General features: G+C 46.0%; 1 protein-coding gene across 1 annotated transcript in view; it reads right to left on the minus strand.

The window, feature by feature from the left end:
- The window catches only part of PFKP (phosphofructokinase, platelet), a 217,303-nt gene that overhangs the window by 189,613 nt on the left and 4,560 nt on the right, over nucleotides 1-23,130 (minus strand). Inside the window, exon 2 of the mRNA XM_060005247.1 lies at nucleotides 13,714-13,787. Within this exon, the coding sequence (XP_059861230.1) occupies nucleotides 13,714-13,787 (74 nt within the window). The remainder of the gene's footprint in view (nucleotides 1-13,713; nucleotides 13,788-23,130) is intronic.

Consider the following 23,130-nt stretch of genomic DNA (forward strand, 5'->3'; position numbering starts at 1 on the left):
GGAGAGGCTGCCACATGTAGGGGTATTTATAGGCATTTGTCAAATCTGTTCTAAATAGGGTAAGAGTTAGTCCACCTGAGGGTGGCTTTCGCTTATAAGAAATCGCAGGTGAACTGTTTAAAATTAAAGACCCAGAGGGAAATTACGATCTTGTGCTATGGCAAAGTTGGCTTTTTAAAAAAATTTATTTTTAATTTATCTCATTCTGAGAGAAAAATTACAGTTTTATGCTCTAACAAAGTTGGCTTTAAAAAAATTTTAATTTATCTTATTTTCATTTTTTCTGGGAGGTATATATCTATATATAATTATGGTATCACTAGTGTTTGCATTTGTCCAGACTCAAACCGTACATATTTACTATGTACAGTCCTTTGTATATCGATTATACTTTAATAAAACTTAAAAAAGATATTTGCAATATATACCAGTTGAAGACAAAGGTGAAGGTGAAAGAAAATTACTGGTATTTTAACTCTGCCTGATGGCAACTTTGCCTTCATTTTTCTGATTACTTTCAAAGAGACGAAGTCTAGTAGCCCCGCCTCTAGTCCTTTCTACGTATAGCCCACTGAATTAGTTGCATTAAATACAGAAGCTTTAAGGCCAGTTCTTGCACTGAAGCCAGGTAAGATGCTTCTGCTCCGTTCAGTCTTGGCTTTTTGTTTCAGAAAACTGTTGGATGGGTCCCCACGTCTTCTCAACTTAGTGATGCTTTTCCCGAATCCTGGATTCTTCAGTCAGCAACTCTGTTTGAATGTCAAGCATTCCAAGGACCAGAGGAAACAATCGCTAAAAAGAGAACAGTATCTAGAAAACACTGTGGAAGTGTGTTATCACTGACATTCAGAGACTTCTCCAGGGGTTCCAACTAAATACCTGTGTTTGTTTCCTACAGAAGGAAGGTTTTCCAATTCCTTAATAAATAAGCTTTTCGCTTATAGGATTTAAGAGCCAGCACATAGAGGGGTTGGCTCTGAACTGCTCAAGGGTAAGTGCACTGTGCCGAGCCAGGTGTGGGTGCAGGAGAGACAGGCGGTGACGGCTCTCCATGCTGATGGTTTTCAAGGTTTGGGAATCATGAGTTTATTCAGCACATAGGAGACTCATGCGCAGAACCTCAGATCACACACTTCCTCCCTCACCCAGAGCCTGCTCGGCCCCCACTAGGTTTTAAATGCACAGATGCCCTGGTCCAGGGAACCAAGTCACTCCTGCGTGCTGATTTCACAGCTTTGGGGAAAATGCCTTTGGGTTTGTCCTTGGTGAGATGTGGTCAACTCCAAACTTCTGAACGGGTTACAACACTACGAGTCATGGTACAGCCCTGAACTTTGTGCTTTTGGAAACCCAATGATTTATTGAGCCCTCTGGTGCTATTAGATTTCTTTAAGCCAAAGCTCATAATACACAGTTCCTGGTATGTTATAAACCAAAAGTCACAGCAGGACAAAGCCAGTCGCATAAGCCAGCCCTCTTCTCTCAGTGAATTATGTACTTAATTAGTGGTATCAGCTGGCAGGGCAGAGGCAGGGAGGGAGGAGATCTTTTTTGCAACTTGGGCACTAAAATGGTTCCTAGAACTAGGTGGTCTAAGCCCAAGGCAGATGTTGACGGTGTGAGGATCAAGCCAGATCACATGGGAAGGATTCAGCTGGACCTGGCAGGGGGCAGGCATGCAGTTAAAAAGAGTGCTTCCCTGGTGGCGCAGTGGTTGAGAGTCTGCCTGCTAATGCAGGGGACACGAGTTCGGGCCCTGGTTTGGGAGGATCCCACATGCCGCGGAGCAACTGGGCCCGTGAGCCACAACTACTGAGCCTGCGCGTCTGGAGCCTGTGCTCCATAACAGGAGAGGCCACGACAGTGAGAGGCCCGTGCACTGCGATGAAGAGTGGCCCCCGCTTGCCACAACTAGAGAAAGCCCTTGCACAGAAAGGAAGACCCAACACAGCCAAAAATAAATTAATTAATTTTTTAAAAACAGAAAATAAAAAGAAAGGAAGGTATCAAGTAGAGAATATCTATAAAAAAAAAAAAGGTGCTCAGGGCCGTAAGAGTTCACTCTTCCAGGCGTGCATAAGCCAGCCTGTCACCAAGAAGGTAGGTCTCGCCCTGCATTCCCCAGGTCATCCACCTTTTGTGAATTAATTTAAAGAACTCAACCAATCCAGCAAGGGGCACGTCAGCCAAAGGGCCAGGCGGCACCGCCTCTCTCCCAGCTGCACAGAGAAGCTTCTACCTATACCTTCCGGCATCGCCGTTACAATTTTTAGACAGGCAGTTAGTGGTTAAGGAGTTCTGTCTTTAAACAAGTTAAAATGCAGAAATGGTACGTGTAAAACCTCAAGGAAATGAGACAACTTGATTCTGGTCACCTCTCTTGGCCTTTACTGAACTATTGGGGCACAGGTGAGGGTGGTGACCGCAGGCGAGAGCAAAGGGGTGACAAAGCCAGACACGTCCCTAAAGTTGACCTTCTAACCTGCTCTCTGTGTGGGTGGGTGGCTTTACCATCTGTCCTGCCCACACATCCCAGGATCACAGGACACCCAGCAAAGCCACCTGCATCTCCCTCCCTCCCTCCCTCCCGCTCGAATCCCCTGCAGGGATGAGCCCAGGGTTCCGACAGAAGAGCAGAGATGGTGGTGGGATGAACTGGGAGATTGGGATTGAGATATATACACTAATATGTATAAAATAGATAACTAATAAGAACCTGCTGTATAAAAAATAAATAAAATTAAATTAAATTAAAAAAAAAAAAAAGAGCGGAACCTCAGCTTCTGGGCAGGACTGCCCATGCTGCCCTCGCTGGGAAAGTGAGTTTTTGTTGTCCTTTGGTCACAATGTGACATTTCTCACTTGAAAAATTGTGAAAGCGGGCAGTTCACCATATACAAGAAGAAAAATAATGTGCCTTTGTGGCAAACAGAGGCAAGGAAGGGAGACAGGGTACCAGTCTATTAACTGACAACTAAAGCTTGCTCATCATCATAGGATGCCAGGCCGGGATGCTCAGGGCCCTGACCAAGTGCAGCTCAGATTCCAGGCTGGTCCGAGAGGGACCCAGGGCTCCCGTGAGAAAGCCGCTCACTGGACCTCCTGTGATGGCCGAGGAGACCAGAACGTTAGCTCCTAATCTTGTTCTGATGTCCCTGTTCTTTTACAGTAGGAAGTCCTGACTCACCTCACCCATTTAGAATGTGTTGTTTGTAATAAGAAGATTAGCTGCTGAAAGTGATGCTCTACTCCTAACCTTTCTTCAATGGGTGACGATGGGTGGGCCTGATATTCACAAATGCTGGGCTTGAGGAGGGCCAAGCCGTTAGAGTTCTTTTAAAGAGGAAAGACTTTTAAGTTAGTCATAGATAAAGAGCTATAATAAGAATAATGACTTCTTTTAATCTGCAGGAAAATCTGCACCTAATAGGATGTTGACCCTGCATATTAAATGAAACACATCTAGACTATTTCTGTAGCCGAGATCAGAGCAGGTAACTTAAGGACTCTCCCCACCCTGATTCTCATCCACCTAAACCTGGGACAGTCCACCCTGAGCACAGTCTTCTGCAAAAGGTATGTAATGTACTCGCCCTCACTGTCTCCAAGAAGCTTAAGGCACCTGTATCTAAGGAAAACCCCTATCTTAAAAGGAAAAAACAAATAAATCTACAAGTGGCTTGGTAGGTAGAAAGAACGGGTTAATCCACACCCCACCCCAACCCTCCCCGGAATGGCGCCCAAGGGCTGGCATGTATCACACGTAGACTTGTTCCAGATTTACAGCAGGCCCAGTGGCAGCCAGACAGAACAAATCCCGTGCCAGACCTTTAGCAGAAATACCAGTGTTTCCCGATCAATATGCTTCCCACATGCTTTCTACTCAAGAAAAAGCCAAAAAACCTCCATTTAAATAATTGATGCTGACCTGTTTAACTGGTTTGATGTTGGTAACCTGGAAAGCTCTAGCTGAACTTAGAAACTAGACTAGGCATGGACAAATGTGTTGGATAAATTACCAAATGATTCTTTAAAAAAACACACAAAACCAAACGTCTTCTAAATTTGAACCCCAGTGGGTATAGGATGGTGGTCCCCAGCTAGAGGACATCTGCTGACATCTGGAGACATTTCCGGCTGTCACTGCTGTGGGCTTGGGGGTGGTCCTGGCTTCCGGTGGGCAGAGGCTCTAACCAGGGTGCACAGCCCAGCACCTGCACCCCCCCAGATCCTCCAGCTGCAGGTGCTAACACTGCTGCGGCCAGGAAGGAAGCCATGCCCGACGGGATGTGACCCAGACTGCAGACATGTGGACGTCCACAGTCCTGAGACGGTCCACAGGGAAGTGATTCACCTGAGCCCCTAGTTCTGTGCCTGGTAACAACCAGAGGAGTCGAAGGCACCTGTAGCATCATGGCCCCCTTGCCCGGTTTGTGCACAGATTTTTTCCAAGTGCAGGAAGGGTAAATATGATTTTCACCAGACAGACGAGGAAGCAGGGCCAGGTTAACGTGTTGATTCCCAGCCATTGGCTACATATGTGGGTCCACAATCGCTTCCCCAAACCCTAGGGGTGGGAAGTGTGCCAGAATTTTGAAGGCTGGGATTTTAAGAAGCAGTATGGACATTACGTGTCACCTGGCACTGTCAGCAGCGTGAACAAGCCTCCCCATTCCCCTCCTGCCCCCTCCACCGCCCCGGGGACAGTCACACTAGAGGGCGAGTCCAGGCTACATGCAGCTCCACCAAGGATTGCTGCCCAAATGAGTTCGGGAAAAACTGGCAGGTTTTAGAGATTTTTGGATTCCAGAATTACAGATGCAGAGTCGTTACACCTGTAGTGAAGGGATGATTGGATTTAGGGAGATAATGTTGATACTGTCAGTGCCCAGGCCCTGGGTTGAGTGATCCCTGAGGCAAGGCTGACACTGAGGACCCCCTTCCATGGGGACGTAAACAACAGGCCCTGTTCACTAGAATCACTCTTTTTGGGGTGGGGAGGGGGTGTCATGAGAAGCACGGCATCACCTCCTAACAGGCGATTTCGGATCAATTGTGTCCACCTCTAGGCTGTTTCTATTTCCCTCCAGAACATACGGACCTCAAAGTTCTGACCATTCCTAGGGCCGACCCACAAAGGCTGTGCTCAGTTGGATGCTCTGAGATGCCCGTAAAGCGGTTATCATGAGAATCAGACTCACTCCGATGCTGCTCCACACAAGGGTTCTCTCTGGCATCTTCCTGACAGAGGAACCACAGAATTCCCTGCTCCCTTAAAGGGGGTGTATCTGTTCAGACTCAGGATGCCTTACGGCCCACCTGAGGGTGGGCAGGAAGCGGGGCTCCCACCGGCCGACCGTCCCCTCACCCCCACTCACCCTCATCCTGAGAGGACGTGAAGAGTGCAGCCCCAGGACATCAGGAATAAGATCCCCGTTACGCATGAGTAAAGTGGGCCCAGGAGCCCTTTCTGGTTGGCAACGTGGGAATAAATCTGGCTTCTCTGTGTCGAGATTTCTCCAAAGTGAGCCCAAATGTTCTTAAAAGGGAGTCCAAGTGTTGGTAGGCTCAGTCCCACCTGATACATCCCCCTTCAATTCCTTCATTTTGAAATGTACAAAGTCTGGTAGGTATAAGTCAAAATATACCACAATGTCCCCAGAATACAGACACAGCCGCAGGACACAGTGCCAATAAAAAACTAAAACCAAAACAAAACAAAAACAACAAAACCCTTTGATCTGAGAAAGATGATGTAAAGTTGACCAGGCACTACATTGGTTGCAGTCCCCACAGATGCCCCACCCCCCGACTCCTCCCACCGACTTTCATGCCAAACACAGATGTGGCCCTTGGTTTAAGGCAGGGCATCACTGACTCTCGGCATCCCTGACGCATCCCACGCGATGTGGCATGTTGAGCAGCATCCCTGGCCCACGAGATGCCAGTGGCACCACCAGCCCCCTAATAACGGGACGATCAAAGACTGTCTCCAAGGCACCAATGTCTGGGGGTGAGACATGCCCCCATCACTGGTTTGATGGGGGTGTGAGCTCCCATCTCAGCCCTGCCAGCACCGAGGACTGACACAGAGAAACTGAACCACCCACAACCAGTCCGCTTCCTCAATGAAGTAACTAAACCGACTTCCTTCCCTTCCCTCCTGGACCTGCAAGTTGGTCTTGAAGATCAAATGAGTCACTGTAGGGATGGAACTTCATCTCTGCCAGGGAGGCAACAAGAAGGGCAGTGGGCTAGGTGATCAAAGGTTTCCTGGGGAACAGGCTGCAAACCGGAAGCCTAAGGACATTCGTCTACTGCAAGTCTGAAAGCATTTTATTACTCAGAACAGAAAAGCCTGATCTAAGGGTGCTCCACCCTCAGATGTTTAAAGCACGTTCACTCATCAGGACAGCCTGGGGTGACTTCTGTCAATTTCTAGGGCAGAGCAACCCCTCCCCAAAGTAAAATAAAACAAAAAGGCAGAGGAAACTGTATGCCACGCACACTCTCCAGTAGCAGCAGGAAAAGAATCAGCTTCAAGGTCAGAGGAAGGGGAAGAAGCAAGGTACGCGAGTTCATCACGGCGGCTAACGTGCTCCCTCCATGTTAATGGTGGGGCCATGGCTGCCAGGCAAGGCCCAGGATAGACGGGCATGAGGACAGTTTGACCCTAAACATATCCCAAAAGAAAACAACAAAACTATAGCTCTGTAAAGGCTTTGATAAGACCCACTGTTTCAACATTGTCCAAATCAGGTGAATACAAACCCCAAGCCCACAGAAACACAGTTTTAAAAAGCAAACCGGGAGGAGGAACCAAGATGGCGGAGTAGAAGGACGTGCTCTGACTCCCTCTTGCGAGAACACCAGAATCACAACTAGCTGCTGGACAATCATCGACAGAAAGACACTGGAACTCACCAAAAAAGATACCCCACATCCAAAGACAAAGGAGAAGCCACAATGAGACAGTAGGAGCGGCGCAATCACAGTAAAATCAAATCCCATAACTGCTGGGTGGGTGACTCACAGACTGGAGAACACTTATACCACAGAAGTCCACCCACTGGAGTGAAGGTTCTGAGCCCTGCGTCAGGCTTCCCAACATGGGGGTCCGGCAACGGGAGGAGGAATTCCTAGAGAATCAGACTTTGAGGCCTAGTGGGAATTGATTGCAGGACTTCGACAGGATTGGGGGAAACAGAGACTCCACTCTTGGAGGGCACACACAAAGTAGTGTGTGCATTGGGACCCAGGGGCAGGAGCAATGAACCCAGGGGAGACTGAACCAGACCTACCTGCTAGTGTTGGAGGGTCTCCTGCAGAGGCAGCGGCGGGGGCGGGGGGGGGGGGGGAGTTTGTGGCTCACCATGGGGACAAGGACACTGGCAGCAGAAGTTCTGGGAAGTAATCCTTGGTGTGAGCCCTCCCAGAGTCCGGCATTAGCCCCACCAAAGAGCCCAGGTAGGCTCCAATGTTGGACTGTCTCAGGCCAAACAACCAACAGGGACGGAACCCAGCCCCACCCATCAACAGTCAAGTGGATTAAAGTTTTACTGAGCTCTGCCCACCAGAGCAACAGTCAGCTCTACCCACCACCAGTCCCTCCCATCAAACCTCTTAGATAGCCTCATCCACCAGAGGACAGAGAGCAGAAGCAAGAAGAACTACAATCCTGCAGCCTGTGGAACAAAAACCACATTCACAGAAATACAGACAAGATGAAAAGACAGAGGGCTATGTACCAGAAGAAGGAACAAGATAAAACCCCAGAAAAACAACTAAATGAAGTGGAGATAGGCAACCTTCCAGAAAAAGAATTCAGAATAATGATAGTGAAGATGATCCAGGACCTCGGGGGGTGGGGGGGAACAATGGAAGCAAAGATCGAGAAGATACGAGAAATGTTTACCAAAGACCTAGAAGAATTAAAGAACAAACAAACAGAGGTGAACAATACAATAACTGAAAACTACACTAGAAGGAATCAATAGCAGAATAACTGAGGCAGAAGAACGGATAAGTGACCTGGAAGACAGAATGGTAGAATTCACTGCCAAGGAAAAGAATAAAGAAAAAGAATGAATAGAAATGAAGAAAACCTAAGAGACCTCTGGGACAACATTAAATGCAACAACATTTGCATTATATGGGTCCCAGAAGGAGAAGAGAGAGAGAAAGGACATGAGAAAATATTTGAAGAGATTATAGTCGAAAACGTCCCTAACATGGGAAAGGAAACAGCCACCCAAGTCCAAGAAGCAGGGCAAGTCCCATACAGGATAAACCCAAGGAGAAACATGTCGAGACACCTAGTAATCAAATTGACAAAAATTAAAGACAAATATTATCGTAAGCAGCAAGGGAAAAATGACAAATAACATACAAGGGAACTCCCATAAGGTTAACAGCTGATTTTGCAGCAGAACCTCTACAAGCCAGAAGAGAATTCAGCACCACCAAACCAGCTCTACAACAAATGCTAAAGGATCTTCTCTAAGTGGGAAACACAAGAGAAGAAAAGGATCTACAAAACAAACCCAAAACAATTAAGAAAACTGTCATAGGGACATACATATCAATAATTACCTTAAACGTGAATGGATTAATTGCTCCAACCAAAAGACACAGCCTTGCTGAATGGATACAAAAACAAGATCCATATATATGCTGTCTACAGGAGACGCACTTCAGACCTAGGGACACATAGAGACTGAAAGTGAGGGGATAGAAAAAGATATTCCATGCAAATGGAAATCAAAAGAAAGCTGGAGTAGCAATACTCATATCAGATAAAATAGACTTTAAAATAAAGAATATTACAAGAGACAAGGAAGGACACTACATAATGATAAAGGGATCAATCCAAGAAGAAGATACAACAATTATAAATATATATGCACCCAACATAGGGGCACCTCAATACATAAGGCAACTGCTAACAGCTATAAAAGAGGAAACTGACAGTAACAGTAATAGTGGGGGACTTTAACATCTCACTTACACCAATGGACAGATCATCCAAAATGAAAATAAAAAAGGAAACAGAAGCTTTAAATAACACAATAGACCAGATAGACTTAACTGATATTTATAAATATTTAAATATTTATAAATATTTATATTTATAATATAAATATTTATATTTCCATCCAAAAACAGCAGATTACACTTTCTTAAGTGTGCATGGAACATTCTCCAGGATAGATCACATCCTGGGTCACAAATCAAGCCTCAGTAAATTTAAGAAAATTGAAATCATATCAAGCATCTTTTCTGACCACAACGCTATGAGATTAGAAATCAATTACAGGGAAAAGAACGTAAAAAACACAAACACATGGAGGCTAAACAATACGTTACTAAATAACCAAGAGATCACTGAAGAAATCAAAGAGGAAATCAAAAATTACCTAGAGACAAATGACAATGAAAACATGACAATCCAAAACCTATGGGATGCAGCAAAAGCAGCTCTAAGAGGGAAGTTTATAGCTATACAAGCCTACCTCAAGAAACAAGAAAAATCTCAAATAAACAATCTAACCTTACACCTAAAGGAACTAGAGAAAGAAGAGCAAACAAAACCAAAAGTTAGTAGAAGGAAAGAAATCATAAAGATCAGAGCAGAAATAAATGAAATAGAAACAAAGAAAACAACAGCAAAGATCAATAAAACTAAAAGCTGGTTCTTTGAGAAGATAAACAAAATTGATAAACCATTAGCCAGACTCATCAGGAAAAAGAGGGAGAGGACTCAAATCAATAAAATTAAGAGATGAAAAATGAGAAGTTACAACAGACACTGCAGAAATACAAAGCATCCTAAGAGACTACTACAAGCAACTCTATGCGAATAAAATGGACAACCTGGAAGAAATGGACAAATTCTTAGAAAGGTATAACCTTCCAAGACTGAACCAGGAAGAAACAGAAAATATGAACAGACCAATCATAAGTAATGAAATTAGAACTGTGCTTAAAAATCTTCCAACAAACAAAAGTCCAGGATCAGATGGCTTCACAGGTGAATTCTATCAAACATTTAGAGAGGAGCTAACACCCATCCTTCTCAAAGTCTTCCAAAAAATTTCAGAGGAAGGAACACTCCCAAACTCATTGTCTGAGGCCACCATCACCCTGATACCAAAACCAGACAAAGATACTACAAAAAAAGAAAATTACAGACCAATATCACTGATGAGTATAGATGCAAAAATCCTCAACAAAATACTAGCAAACAGAAACCAACAGCACATTAAAAGGACCATACACCATGATCAAGTGGGTTTTATTCCAGGAATGCAAGGATTCTTCAATATACACAAATCAATCAACGTGATACACCATATTAACAAATTGAAGCAGAAAAACCACATGATCATCTCAATAGATGCAGAAAAAGCTTTTGACAAAATTCAACACCCATTTATGATAAAAAAAAAACTCTCCAGAAAGTGGGCATAGAGGGAACCTACCTCAACATAATTAAGGCCATATGTGACAAACCTACAGCAAACATCATTCTCAGTGGTGAAAACCTGAAAGCATTTCCTCTAAGATCAGAAACGAGACAAGGATGTCCACTCTCACCACTATTATTCAACATAGTTTTGGAAGTTCTAGAAAAAGATCTAAAAGGAATCCAAATCAGAAAAGAAGAAGTAAAGCCGTCACTCTTTGCAGATGACATGATACTATACATAGAGAATCCTAAAAATGCCACCAGAAAACTACTAGAGCTAAGCAATGAATTTGGTAAAGTTGCAGGATACAAAATTAATGCACAGAAATAAACCCATGCACCTATGGTCAATTAATCTATGACAAAGGAGGCAAAGATATACAATGGAGAAAAGAGAGTCTCTTCAATAAGTGGTGCTGGGAAAACTGGACAGCTACATGTAAAAGAATGAAATTACAACACTCCCTAACACCATACACAAAAATAAACTCAAAATGGATTAGAGACCTAAATGTAAGAATGGACACTATAAAACTCTTAGAGGAGAACACAGGCAGAACACTCTGACATAAATCACAGCAAGATCTTTTTTGATCCACCTCCTGGAGTAATGGAAATAAAAACAAAAATAAACTAATGGGACCTAATGACACTTCAAAGCTTTTGCACAGCAAAGGAAACCACAAACAAGACGAAAAGACAACCCTCAGAATGGGAGAAAATATTTGCAAACGAGTCAATGGACAAAGGATTAATCTCCAAAATATATAAACAGCTCATGCAGCTCAATATTAAAGAAACAAACAACCCAATCCAAAAATGGGCAGGAGACCTAAATATATATTTCTCCAAAAAAGACATACAGGTGGCCAAGAAGCACATGAAAAGCTGCTCAACATCACTAATTGTTAGAGAAATGCAAATCAAAAGTACAATGAGGTCTCTCCTCACACAAGTTAGAATGGGCATCATCAGAAAACCTACAAACAACAAATGCTGGAGAGGGTGTGGAGAAAAGGGAACCCTCTTGCACTGATACAGCCACTATGGAGAACAGTATGGAGTTTCCTTAAAAAACTAAAAATAGAATTACCATATGATCCAGCAATCCCACTACTGAGCATATACCCAGAGAAAACCAGAATTCAAAAAGACACATGCACCCTAACGTTCCATTGCAGAACTATTTACAATAGCCAGGTCATGGAAGCAACCTAAATGCCCATCAACAGACAAATGAATAAAGAAGATGTGGTACATATATACAATGGAATATTACTCAGCCATAAAAAGGAACGAAATTGAGTCATTTGTTGAGACGTGGTGGATCTAGAGCCTGTCATACAGAGTGAAGTCAGAAAGAGGAAAACAAATATCGTATATTAACTCATGTATGTGGAAGCTAGAAAAATGGTATAGATGAACTGGTTTGCTGGGCAGAAGTTGAGACACAGATGTAGTGAATGTATGGACACCAAGGGGGGAAAACCGCGGTGGGGTGGGGATGCTGGTGTGCTGAATTGGCGATTGGGATTGACATGTATACACTGATGTGTATAAAATTGATGACTAATAAGAACCTGCAGTATAAAAAACAAACAAAAGAACAACTAATACTAAACTTTCTTTGGGTTATTTCTATGGAAATATGTTAATATATGTTAATATAAATGTTTCAGACATTACCTGAAATTTTTAAAAATCTTATATGTTTTTTCAGAACTCTAATGGTTTTCCATTAGATGATTTCATAAAAGTGCTAACAAAAGATCAACATGAAAAAATAATTATTAATTACATGGGACTGAGTGAACTGAAGAGGATGATTATAATTTTTGTGACTTTCTGTTTGAATAAAAATAAATAAATAAATTAAAAGATAAAAAGCAAACCTAAGCCCAGGAAAAAACATCTTTCCCGCAAACGATAAACACATGGTCATTTGGACCAACGAGCAAAACCTGTGAGCAGTTACTTCTCAAGTAGAGAAAATGACTCAGTAAACAGACTCTGGAGCCCGGGCCAGCTCTCAGCAAGGTGGGCCGCACACACAGAACTGGCAGGGTTGGTGCCACCTGTGTGCCCGGCGTGGGCCTGGGATGGAACGAAGAAATCACTTTGGCAAGACACACTGAGACCCGTTAGGACGACCACCGCTTTTAGCTCGGCAGGTGCCGTATCCTGGGATCACAGCAACGATACAAAGCATAGAAGAGCTTCAAATATTAACCTAGAGCTTGCTGTGTTAGGATAGTTGAAAAATGGGCAGTGACCTAAATGTTGCCGGTGGCATAGGAATGCAAGGATCAAGTAGCTGAGGGGTCAGGTAAATGATGAGACATCAGGCTGATGGAATTTTACACGGACATTTACGCGATAGTTGTGGAATGTACGTTAACACATACAAAATTGTTGTAACATACTGGCAGGTAAAAAACATAGTATACAAAATACATTTGCTATGGTGCTAATAATGTATATATTTCCTTCCGGTATTTCACATGTATTACGCTGGGAAGAATCAGAATAAAACACTAACAGTGATTTTGGAAGAATTAAGCAATTAAAAAAACCATTCTCTTATTTCCATTTTTAAGCTTTATTCTGTTTTATAAATTTAAAAACTAAATGTTATTTTTTCTAATAGTTTTTGAAATAAATCACGTGGTCCAAGCTGTATGGGTGCCTTCCCTCCAAACACAACTTACTTCTAAGCTGCCAGGACCTTAAAAGCAGGAGATAATGGGCCATCTGTTTGCTTTCAGATGCTTCATTTTGAAGTTAAGGCATAAAGAGATACTAGGGAAGTGGTCTGGGTTTTACATTAATGATGAAAAGCCCAAAGTGGCCACTCTCCCCCCCATTCAGCTTAATGTTTATTCAAATTCAGGTCCCATTTTTAGTGACCATATCACTTCTGTAAGGAATGAGAACTGCAAATAAATACAACAGTTTGATATCATTAATCCTACAAGAACACTAGGTGGATATCAAAATGGCATTTTGAGCCCCGTTTCATCACCTTTCTCCCCTTGTTCCCTAATACAAATCTCACAGACGTGCATCTAGACCGGGGGTGTAACCTCTCCTGGTACCTGGGCTCCCCTATTGGTACCCAAGTTTGCCCGTCACCTGCTGCCTCTTGCCTGCAGTCAGCAGCCCCAGGCAAGCGTGAGGCCCCCAAGTGAGTACGAGGCAGCGATTCCTGAGAGTCAGAGAAAGCGGGAAGGGGACGTGACACTGACCTCGTAGATAAAGTACACTTTGGCCCCCACGTATATTCCCATGCGCACGACAGCTCGGACAGCAGCATTCATACCTGCAAAGGAATAGGGACAGTAGTTACTGAGGAGGCTGGGGAGAATCTAGTGATGCCATTTAATTAGCTGTGATGGTGGGAAAACCGTGTAACCTCTCGGACGGCCCCTATGAAAAGTGGTCACAACACAAACCTCCAGGATTAGTGCAGGGAGAAGAGAAAAAAGTACAAGGCAGGGGCCAGCATGTTGTGGCCTAGTCCACAGATGAACAGAGCCTGGAGCACTGTTGGTTTAGAACATCGCTGTAAACACACTCGGAATATGATCGACCTCAATTTGGTGTCAATTCGTAGGTTGATTCCATCCAATTGCAAAACAACACACAGGAGAGATGTTTGTTTATAGGTAGCCAATTTCAAAGAAAATAGGCCTGAAAAGGCCATTGGTCTGGGGAGGAGATGAAAAATTATTACCAGCTACTAGTGTAAAAGAAAGTAATTTAGTCAGTGGCCTTAAATATAAATCATGCAATTTTATTAAAAGAAAGATCCAATTAAACCAGTATACTATAAATAATACCTAATCAAGATAAATCTAGGCCATTTTCCACACTTCCCCAGAGGGCCTTGAAGGAAGTTAAAAGTGCAATGTATCCTTGTATAAAACAGCCACACCCCATTTTGCTTTCCACTGAAGCCCCATTTTGGGGCAGCCAACTGTGCGATGGACCATAAGTCTAGGCCTACGTGAACAGGTCAGGATTTCACATCTGTAAAACCCTGTATCATCATATCAGCTGATATGATATCATCATATCATCAGGAGAGCAGTGAGAAGGCAGGATCATTCCTCTCGTTAAGGATGCAGCCCTGAGCCTCAGAATATGCAGCACCTGGGCATCCAGCCTAACTGCTCCTGGGCCAATAGTTCCAATCTGCCTCCTTCGTAAATTTAAATTTTGGGAACAAACTTCAGGACTAAAGGTGTTGGAGAACATGGACCACACAGTAAGTGGTACTTCTGGTAAATAAATAAACAAACGAAGGCACCTTGGGTCCCAGGGAATATACTCCACAGACAAGGAGATTAAATTTGTATGTATTTGGATGGTAAACCTGCTCAGAGGATGGTTACAAATTTACAAATTACATTGAGCCAGTTTGGAAATCTGGAGTGAGATTGTTGCCTCTGAAAGGTGACAATTTTGCAAGGCTACAGTGTTCACAGAGCCGGAAAAGCTGGAAATAAATCCATGTTAAATGTATATCTAACATCTACGCACAGGTAGACATTATGTATTTGGTAGTCTCACCACTTCACGTTCAAACCTAGTTTATTACACGAAGGATTTTAATGACCTACTGATTCATTGCTGGCTGTCTCTCATACCCTCAAACTCAGCATTTCAAGATGCAATAAATCATTTCACCTGCGTCATCTTCTCCTCCGTTTCCTGTATTCTCTCACTCAGATTAGCAAAACTTTTCACTCTCGCACAAGCTGGGTACTCCTGATACCCTCCACAGCTCCTTGCCCATAAAACTGACATTTCCCTCCCCAAACTTCCCCTGAATCCACCATCTCCCTCTAACATTATTCACGTTATGGCCAGAATGAGTAAAGCAGCTTTTCCTCTTTTGTTATTATACAAGTAATTTATAAATATATTCTTCTTATTAAAAAAAATTACATATGTCGGAAAAGGCAAAGCTGTGGAGACAATAAAAAAAAAAAGTCAGTGGTCGTTGGGGGTTGGGGGATGAACAGGTGGGGCACAGAGGATTTTTAGTGCAGTGAAACTGCTCTGTATGACGTTATAATAATGGATACACCTCGTTATACATGTGTCCAAACCCATAGAACGGGCAACACCAAGAGTGAACCCTAAAATACCAACTATGGACTCTGGGTGAGGATGACGTGTCCATGTAGGGTCATCAGTTATAACAAATGCACCATCTGGTGGGGATGTTGATGGGGTGGGGGTGGGTCTGCATGGGTGGGGGCAGAAGATAGAGGGGAATCTCTGGAACTTCGCCTCTGTTTTGTTCTAAAATCTAAAACTCTGAAAAACACGGTTAAAAAAACAAACACAGATGAGGCCGTGTCTTGCTTTCCCATGCCCGCCCCTTTGGAGCGCAGTGCATACACCCTGTAGACACACTCCCCTTGTGCTAGCTGTAATCTCACGCACTTTTTTGAGATGTTTTCTATGGTAGCATCAGCATTCTCTTTCTCAAACTCAAAAACGCCCAGGTTCCTCCCTGGATTCCCCAGGGCCTGTGCTCATAAAACCAAGCTCTTCAGGTGAGATCTCCAGCCCCCCGGGCTCTTCCTACCTGCTCAGTCCCACCTGGATGCCCCATCTACACGTCAGGACTGCAGCTCCCCCAGAACTGCCACCACGTCCCGGAGGGGCCCTCGCTCAACCTCCAGGAGGGACGGGGCTCCTGCACCTCCAGGAAGGCTTCCCCACCGGCCTTTCCTCACCGGCCTTCACTACACCCACCTGGGCGACACACCTGCATCTCATGCAGGCAGCCTCAGCTCTCAGGCCTGAACCGAACGGATAAACGAGCTCCTCTCGGCCCCTTCCCACAGACCCCGCGATTCTAGGACTTTATTCTGTGGCCCCGGAATCGAGAGACTGACCACCAAACGCTGGAGCCCTACCAACCCTCCATCACCAGGACGCAAGCGCACGGGTTAACGCCGGCTCCCTGGCCCCCGCCCTCCCCCACGTGCTTCTGAAGACCTCATTTCTGGCGGGTGGGGGATGGGGACGCTTTCATAAAGGCATGAATAAAGAGCAGTTGGGGGATTTTAGAAAGTGCAAGTGGAGAAAAAATGGCAGAAGGAACGACAAGTGGGACACTATCCAGAGGTGACCCCAGGGGTGCCCGTGTGGAAGAAAAACATGCCCAGGGTGACCCCTGCCTGAAAGTTCTGACCACCTTCACAGCAGGCCTGGGGCCTGAACTCCTCCCCTGCCCCATGGGGTTGAGCTGGACTCACCTGGGAAAGCGGCCCGTCCCCTCGGGGCTGGTCCCCCCTCAGCCCGCAGCAGGCCTGGGGTGGGGGTTGGGGGTGGGGGGGGTCCCAGGTCAGGGAGGGTCCTGAGCACCGTACTTCTCCCAAGTCCCCCGGAGAGGAGGCTCCGCGCGTCTGAGCCTCACCGCCAACCCCCCAAGGCTTTTATACCAGGGTCGTTAAGGTAACTTGGCTACACCTGCTGCCTTTCCCGTGCAGCCCGGAGCTGGCCGCCTTCTGATTGGGGCCTGAGAGGAGCTGTGGTAACAGCTCAGTGGTAACCAGGGTAACCAGTGCCGAGTGCTCTGAGCACCTGAGCTGATGCTCCCAGAAAGCCTGTGGGGCCTGGGTCCTCCTGAGAGATGAGGAAGTTGGGCTCTAAGTGGATAAATTAACAGCCGAGGGAACAAAACTTGTAAAAGGCAAAGCTGGAGTGTAAACCCTACTCTTCCTTTTATTTTAACGTAAAAGCCGTTATAATTCCCTCTAGTAGGAAGGAAACTTGGAGAAAACAATGCCCATGGGGCCCCAGTTCTTGCGTAATTGTTTGGGGAGGGGCCGGCTCTCCACTTGAATTTGGGAAAGACAGGACAGAGCTGCTATCTGGTGCTGGGCCCACAGGTGGGTGCCTTCAGGGAAGGGCCCAGGGGACAGAAGCCAAAGACACAGGAAAGGCCAATTTTCACCGACAGCCTCTTTGACACACGCAACTGGGATTCAGACATATGATTTGGGGTCTGAGGGCCTTGTGGGTGAGCAGTGCCGATTTTCTGGTTCTGTTGGATGCTGTCCTGTCCTGGACTGTCCACAGAGAGCACAGGGCACTCCAGCTGCTGTTTTCAATAAACGTTCAGACATAGTTGAGTTCCTTCCTTTTGTTTTTGGTTTTGTTTTGGCAGCCAGGCTCTGGAGTTCAAACAACTTCCATAATTGTTTCCATGGGAAACCATCATCCTGCCACCAAGAAAGAATCTTAGTATTTGGAAAGTATCCTCTTCATCACTTGCAAAAATTAAAACCCTCGTCCTCAGGGAATGTGCAGACTTGCTACGGGAACCAAAAATAAACAAATCTTGAAAGAATTAAGGAGCAGCTAAGTGGAAAATGTGAGAAAATTACTTTAGGTGCGCTAGAAAGAAGAGACTTATTGTTTTCTTGATGTGACATATTCTCAAATAGGTTCTTACTAAAGCATCATGCACATAAGATAGCCATTAAGATAACTTCTTCCTTGAGGTCAGGGAGGCCGTGGACCCAAAGGTTTCCTGAGATTCTGTTCTGGTAACGTTTATTTATTTAAATTTATTTATTTATTTATTTTTGGCTGTGTTGGGTCTTCATTGCTGCACGCGGGCTTTCCCTAGTTGCAGTGAGCGGGGCCTACTCTTCATTGCGGTGCGCGGGCTTCTCATTGCAGTGGCTTCTCTTGTTGTGGAGCATGGGCTTCAGTAGTTGTGGCAGGCGGGCTTAGTAGTTGTGGCTCACAGGCTGTAGAGTGCAGGCTTAGTAGTTGTGGCACACGGGCTTAGTTGTTCCGCGGCATGTGGGATCTTCCTGGACCAGGGCTCAAACCTGTGTCCCCTGCACTGGCAGGCGGATTCTTTTTTTTTTAACATCTTTATTGGAGTATAATTGCTTTACATTGTTGTGTTAGTTTCTGCTGTATAACAAAGTGAATCAGCTATATGCATATGTATATCCCCATATCCCCTCACTCTTGCGTCTCCCTCCCACCCTCCTTATCCCACCCCTCTAGGTGGTCGCAAAGCACTGAGCTGATCTCCCTGTGCTATGCAGCTGCTTCCCACTAGCTATCTATTCTACATTTGGTAGTATATATATGTCCATGCTACTCTCTCACTTCGTCTCAGCTTACCCTTACCCCTCCCTGTGTCCTCAAGTCCATGCTCTATGTCTGTGTCTTTATTCCTGTCCTCGCAGGCGGATTCTTAATCACTGCGCCACCAGGGAAGTCCCTCTGATAAAATTTAAACTTCAAGTAATTTGTTAAAAACAAGGACTGTGTTGATTCCAATAAAATAACTTGGGCTTTGTTTTACTTCCTATGTGGTCTGAAGAGTCTAATTAAACCTCCTTACTTAGCCCTTTATGACCGTGTGGAGCTGTTTCCCCTGCATATTTCTCAGTGCCCATAACCACTCCCTGCCTAATTTCAATATTTAAATTCTCTTTTGAAAAATAAGATCTGGTGCTTAATCCTCTTACTGGTTTCTCCCTGGCTATATGGAGTTTTCACCTTTGTACCAAAGCGAGGATGTTAGCATAGGTCAGAAAACAAACTTAAAGCTCACCTTATCTTGCTCTTGCTACTGACGTTCTCCATAAAGCTTCCTTGTTTAATAATTCAGGTGTGGGAGGGGAAAAAACGTCCTCAGGAGAAAGTGTCGGGATGCTGGATCCCCTGTGAGTCAGTTACCAACCAGGGGTTTCTCATCATCCTGCAGTGTCCAAATCACTGAGTCTTGTCTTAGATGTCAGAGACATAAATCTCTGAGCGGGTTCAATCATTCATTTATTCATCCGTCCATCCATCCAGGACACACGGATGGGGTGTCTTTTCTCTGCTGGCACTGCCGGGCGATGCAGTGACAAAGAGGGGAAGGTCGTGGCCCTGGTGGGGCTTGTTGCAGCCGGTAAACAACACACAACACACACACACATTTCACTCAGAGGTGGAGGAGAAAGAAGGAAAGCAGAGCAGGGCTGGGGGTTGCCATGGAGGTGTGCAGAGGGGCAACAGCCGCCTTGAGACGTGCCATTTGGGAGAGAATGGAAGACGGTGATGGAGGCTGGCCAAGTGGCCATCTGGACGTCTGGGAAGGAGGACCACAGCAGGCCCAGGGCCACTGCAGGCACCAGACCACTGCCAGAGGTCCCCTGCATGGCCCCTGACTGTGACATGAACACGCAGGAGGGACCGTCTGAACCTGAGCGCCTCACACACCCCTCCCTCTAGACCCCCATCCACTGGGATCCCCACCGACCACACCAACACGCACTGGGGCAGACGCACGCTGGATTTCAAAGGCTCAAGATGGAAAAAAGAATGTGAAACAGCTTATTAATCACCTTTGTATTGACAATGGGTTGAAACATTGGACTGAATAAAACAGAGGCTTAAATTAATTTCACCTGTTGCTGTTACATTTCCAAACGTGGTGACTAGTTTAAAATTACACAATCACACGTAAGCCTCATCTCTGCCATTTCCCTCCATCTTGAACCTGCTTTTAACCCCCAACAACGCATGTCTACCTTGCCATACCTACCAGCGCGAAGCGATGCATATTCCATCCGGAATCCTAATGCAGCTCATTCCCTGTGATGATTTTCCACTGGTTTTCCCACTATTCACTGGTATGAACATTGTGTCAAGAATGTCCTTCTGCCAGCCTGCCTGTCCCCACCTGGGCTCCTTGCTCGGCCTTTCTTCCCGCTGCATGGACCAGCTCCAGCCTGAGGCTCCACTGACACAGCCCACCCCCAGCTCACCCTCCACGGCCCAGTCCGGCTCCTCAGGACACTGGGGCCCCCTCCACAGCCCTCCCCTCCTCTCTCCACAAAGCCGCCCTCATCAGAAGCAGCTGGCACCCAGGTGGCTTCCAGGTCACACGAGGTAAATCCAAAGTCCTCCCCGTGGCCCCCCCTGGCCCCGGCCCCGCCCCCCACACTGGCCCAGCCGCTCTCTCCCAGCCCTGCCTGCTCCTGGCTATTTCCTGCTGGTCATTCCTTCCCCCTCCCATGGCAGGTGAGGGGGCCGTCCGTGGGAGAAGGGGCTCCACCGTCAGCCTAAGGCAGGCCGAGGAGGCCGTCACTCATCTGGGGGACGATTTAACGAGAGAGAAAACAAAGCCTGAGAATATTCGACCAGAGCTGAAAAAATAAGGAGGGATGGCAGCTCGAGGTCCCCCTGGCCAGCCTTCAACACTTGTAATCAAAAGAACCCTGGCCCGACCACTTGCTCACACCCTTACACAAGAGGCCTCCATTCACTGATCTCCCCGTCAGAATCCTCACCGTAAAACCATCCCAGGAAACATCAGATGGTCTGAACCGCCACCTGGACCCAGGACTCCAGCGAGGTCCTCGGCCGACCACAGGGACCCGTTGCTGCGGGTGTCAGGCCTTCCCTGGACCCACAGAATTAGAATCTACATCTCAGCCAGATCCTCAGGCAGCTGTCTGCATCCAGGATAAAGAAGGAAGCTGAGGGCCCTCGGGGGCAGCGGGGCCTCCCTGGGCCTGAGTAGTGCTGCCTTTTCTCTCCAGCAGGTCCTGCTTGAGACTCAAGGTTGTCTTAGGGGCAGGGGAAGGCAGGGAAGGGGAAGGGGAGAAAACAAGAGGGGGGAGAAGACAGGGATTGTGTGATTCCACTTCGTGTTGCAAACCAACAATCGCAGGCCCTGTCCCACCAGGACTGGAGAGCAGAGCCAGACCCTGTAAGGAAGTCCCTTCACGCTCAGGATGCCGCTCGGCCACACACTGTGCTGCCTCTTGTCCTGACAGCACAACGTCTGTGAGTCCCAACACCCTAAGCGTGTGGTGGTGAAGACATGTGGAAGAGAGGGTGGGAGGAAACTGGGGCCCCGGAAGATGCTTTCTCACAAATAAAATACACCACCATACAGAGCTCGCTGCAAAGAATAACTCGAAAAGGTGACTCAGCTCTTTTCTTAACATAAAGCCATCTGTTCTTTACGCAAAGACACCTTCCAACATGATTGCAGTCGTGGCGGGTATACATCTGTGCCCTTATGTCTGCCTGTAACATGTCACTACCCTATCCCCATATTTCTACTGTAACTGCTCCTGGCACCCCATCAGATCCGTGTTCACACAGCCCCAATTCTCCCGGATAAAAGGTTTGAGTCCTGTATCAAAGCTTTCAGTTTTCTGGAACCGAGGGGGAAAACATGCTTTTTTGGAAAGATGACAAAATGTCTAGTTTCTAAAGGTCATCTAAGTGTGTCACACAACGCTATTTGCACTCCTAGAAAAGGGTGCAATTGCATGGATTTTCCACGGTACCCATGGGGTGAACACTAACATTCTAGTGCACGGCCTCCTGGACCCAATAATTTTTGCTAAATTAATGATTACATTGTCAGTGGGAAAGTTCCCATTACAGAATGTAAGTGCTCAGAGCCAGGGCAGGAAGGGCCCCAGAGCTGTGTGACGTGAGATGCCCACTGTTCTCATCTTACTGGGCTCTCAGGCCCTCAAAGTTTTGGGTGGGCATGGAAGGAACCCACCCAAGCAGGGCCCAGATGCTGTGTTCAAGAAACACGTGTTCAGGGGAGAACCAACCAGCACCCAGCTCTGGTTGACTAGTACTTCACATTTCTGAGGATGGTTTTTAAGTTCTTATCTTGAGACATTAGTTGTTCCCAGATACAGCTCTGCAGATAAAAGAGTGCTTTTGTGTGGGAGTTCCCTAGTGGCCTAGTGGTTAGGATTCCAGGCTTTCACTGCCCTGGCCCGGGTTCAATCCCTGCTCGGGGAACTGAGATCCTGCAAGCCACTCGGCAGAGCCAAAAAAAAAAAAAAAAAGAGTGCTTTTGATTAGTGAAGGTTTAATTCATTAAAATGACTTCATGAGAGAGCTTCCCTGGTGGCACAGTGGTTAAAAACCCACCTGCCAATGCAGGGGACACGGGTTCGAGCCCTGGTCCGGGAAGATCCCACATGCCGCGGAACAACAAAGCCCGAGCGCCACAACCATTGAAGCCCATGCGCTTAGAGCCTGTGCTCCACAACAAGAGAAGCCACTGCAATGAGAAGCCCGCGCACCGTAACGAAGAGTAGCCCCCGCTCGCTGCAACTAGAGAAAGCCCACGCACAGCAACAAAGACCCAATTCAACCAAAAGTAAATAATAAGTTAATTAATTTTTATAAAGCATATTAAAAAAAAAAAGACTTCATGAGAAAAGACAGCCAGAACATCTAGTCGCCCACCATTTCGCAGAAGGAAGTGGTCCACACTCGGTGAGATCCCAGGAGGGAGACATTCAGCAAACATCTGGGTACCTGCCGAGTGCCCTGTACTGTGCTGAGGCACACCCTGGTGAATGGACATATGTCCTGGGCCACCCCTTCTCACTGCAGCCCGTAGCCTGGCCAGTTCATCTCAAAGCTCACTTGCTCGTGCGTGAAGCAGATGAGCCACTGTGTGGAAGCATTAGTGCCTACTGCTAAGCAAATGTTCACTCGATGTTAGTCACTCTTTTTTTTTTTAATTTTATTGGAGTATAGTTGATTTACAATGTTGTGTTAGTTTCAGGTGTACAGAAAAGTGTATCAGTTATACATATACATATATCCATTCTTTTTCAGATTCTTTTTCCCATCTA

Source organism: Delphinus delphis, chromosome 2 (assembly GCF_949987515.2).
Source record: "Delphinus delphis chromosome 2, mDelDel1.2, whole genome shotgun sequence".
Classification (NCBI taxonomy): domain Eukaryota; kingdom Metazoa; phylum Chordata; class Mammalia; order Artiodactyla; family Delphinidae; genus Delphinus; species Delphinus delphis.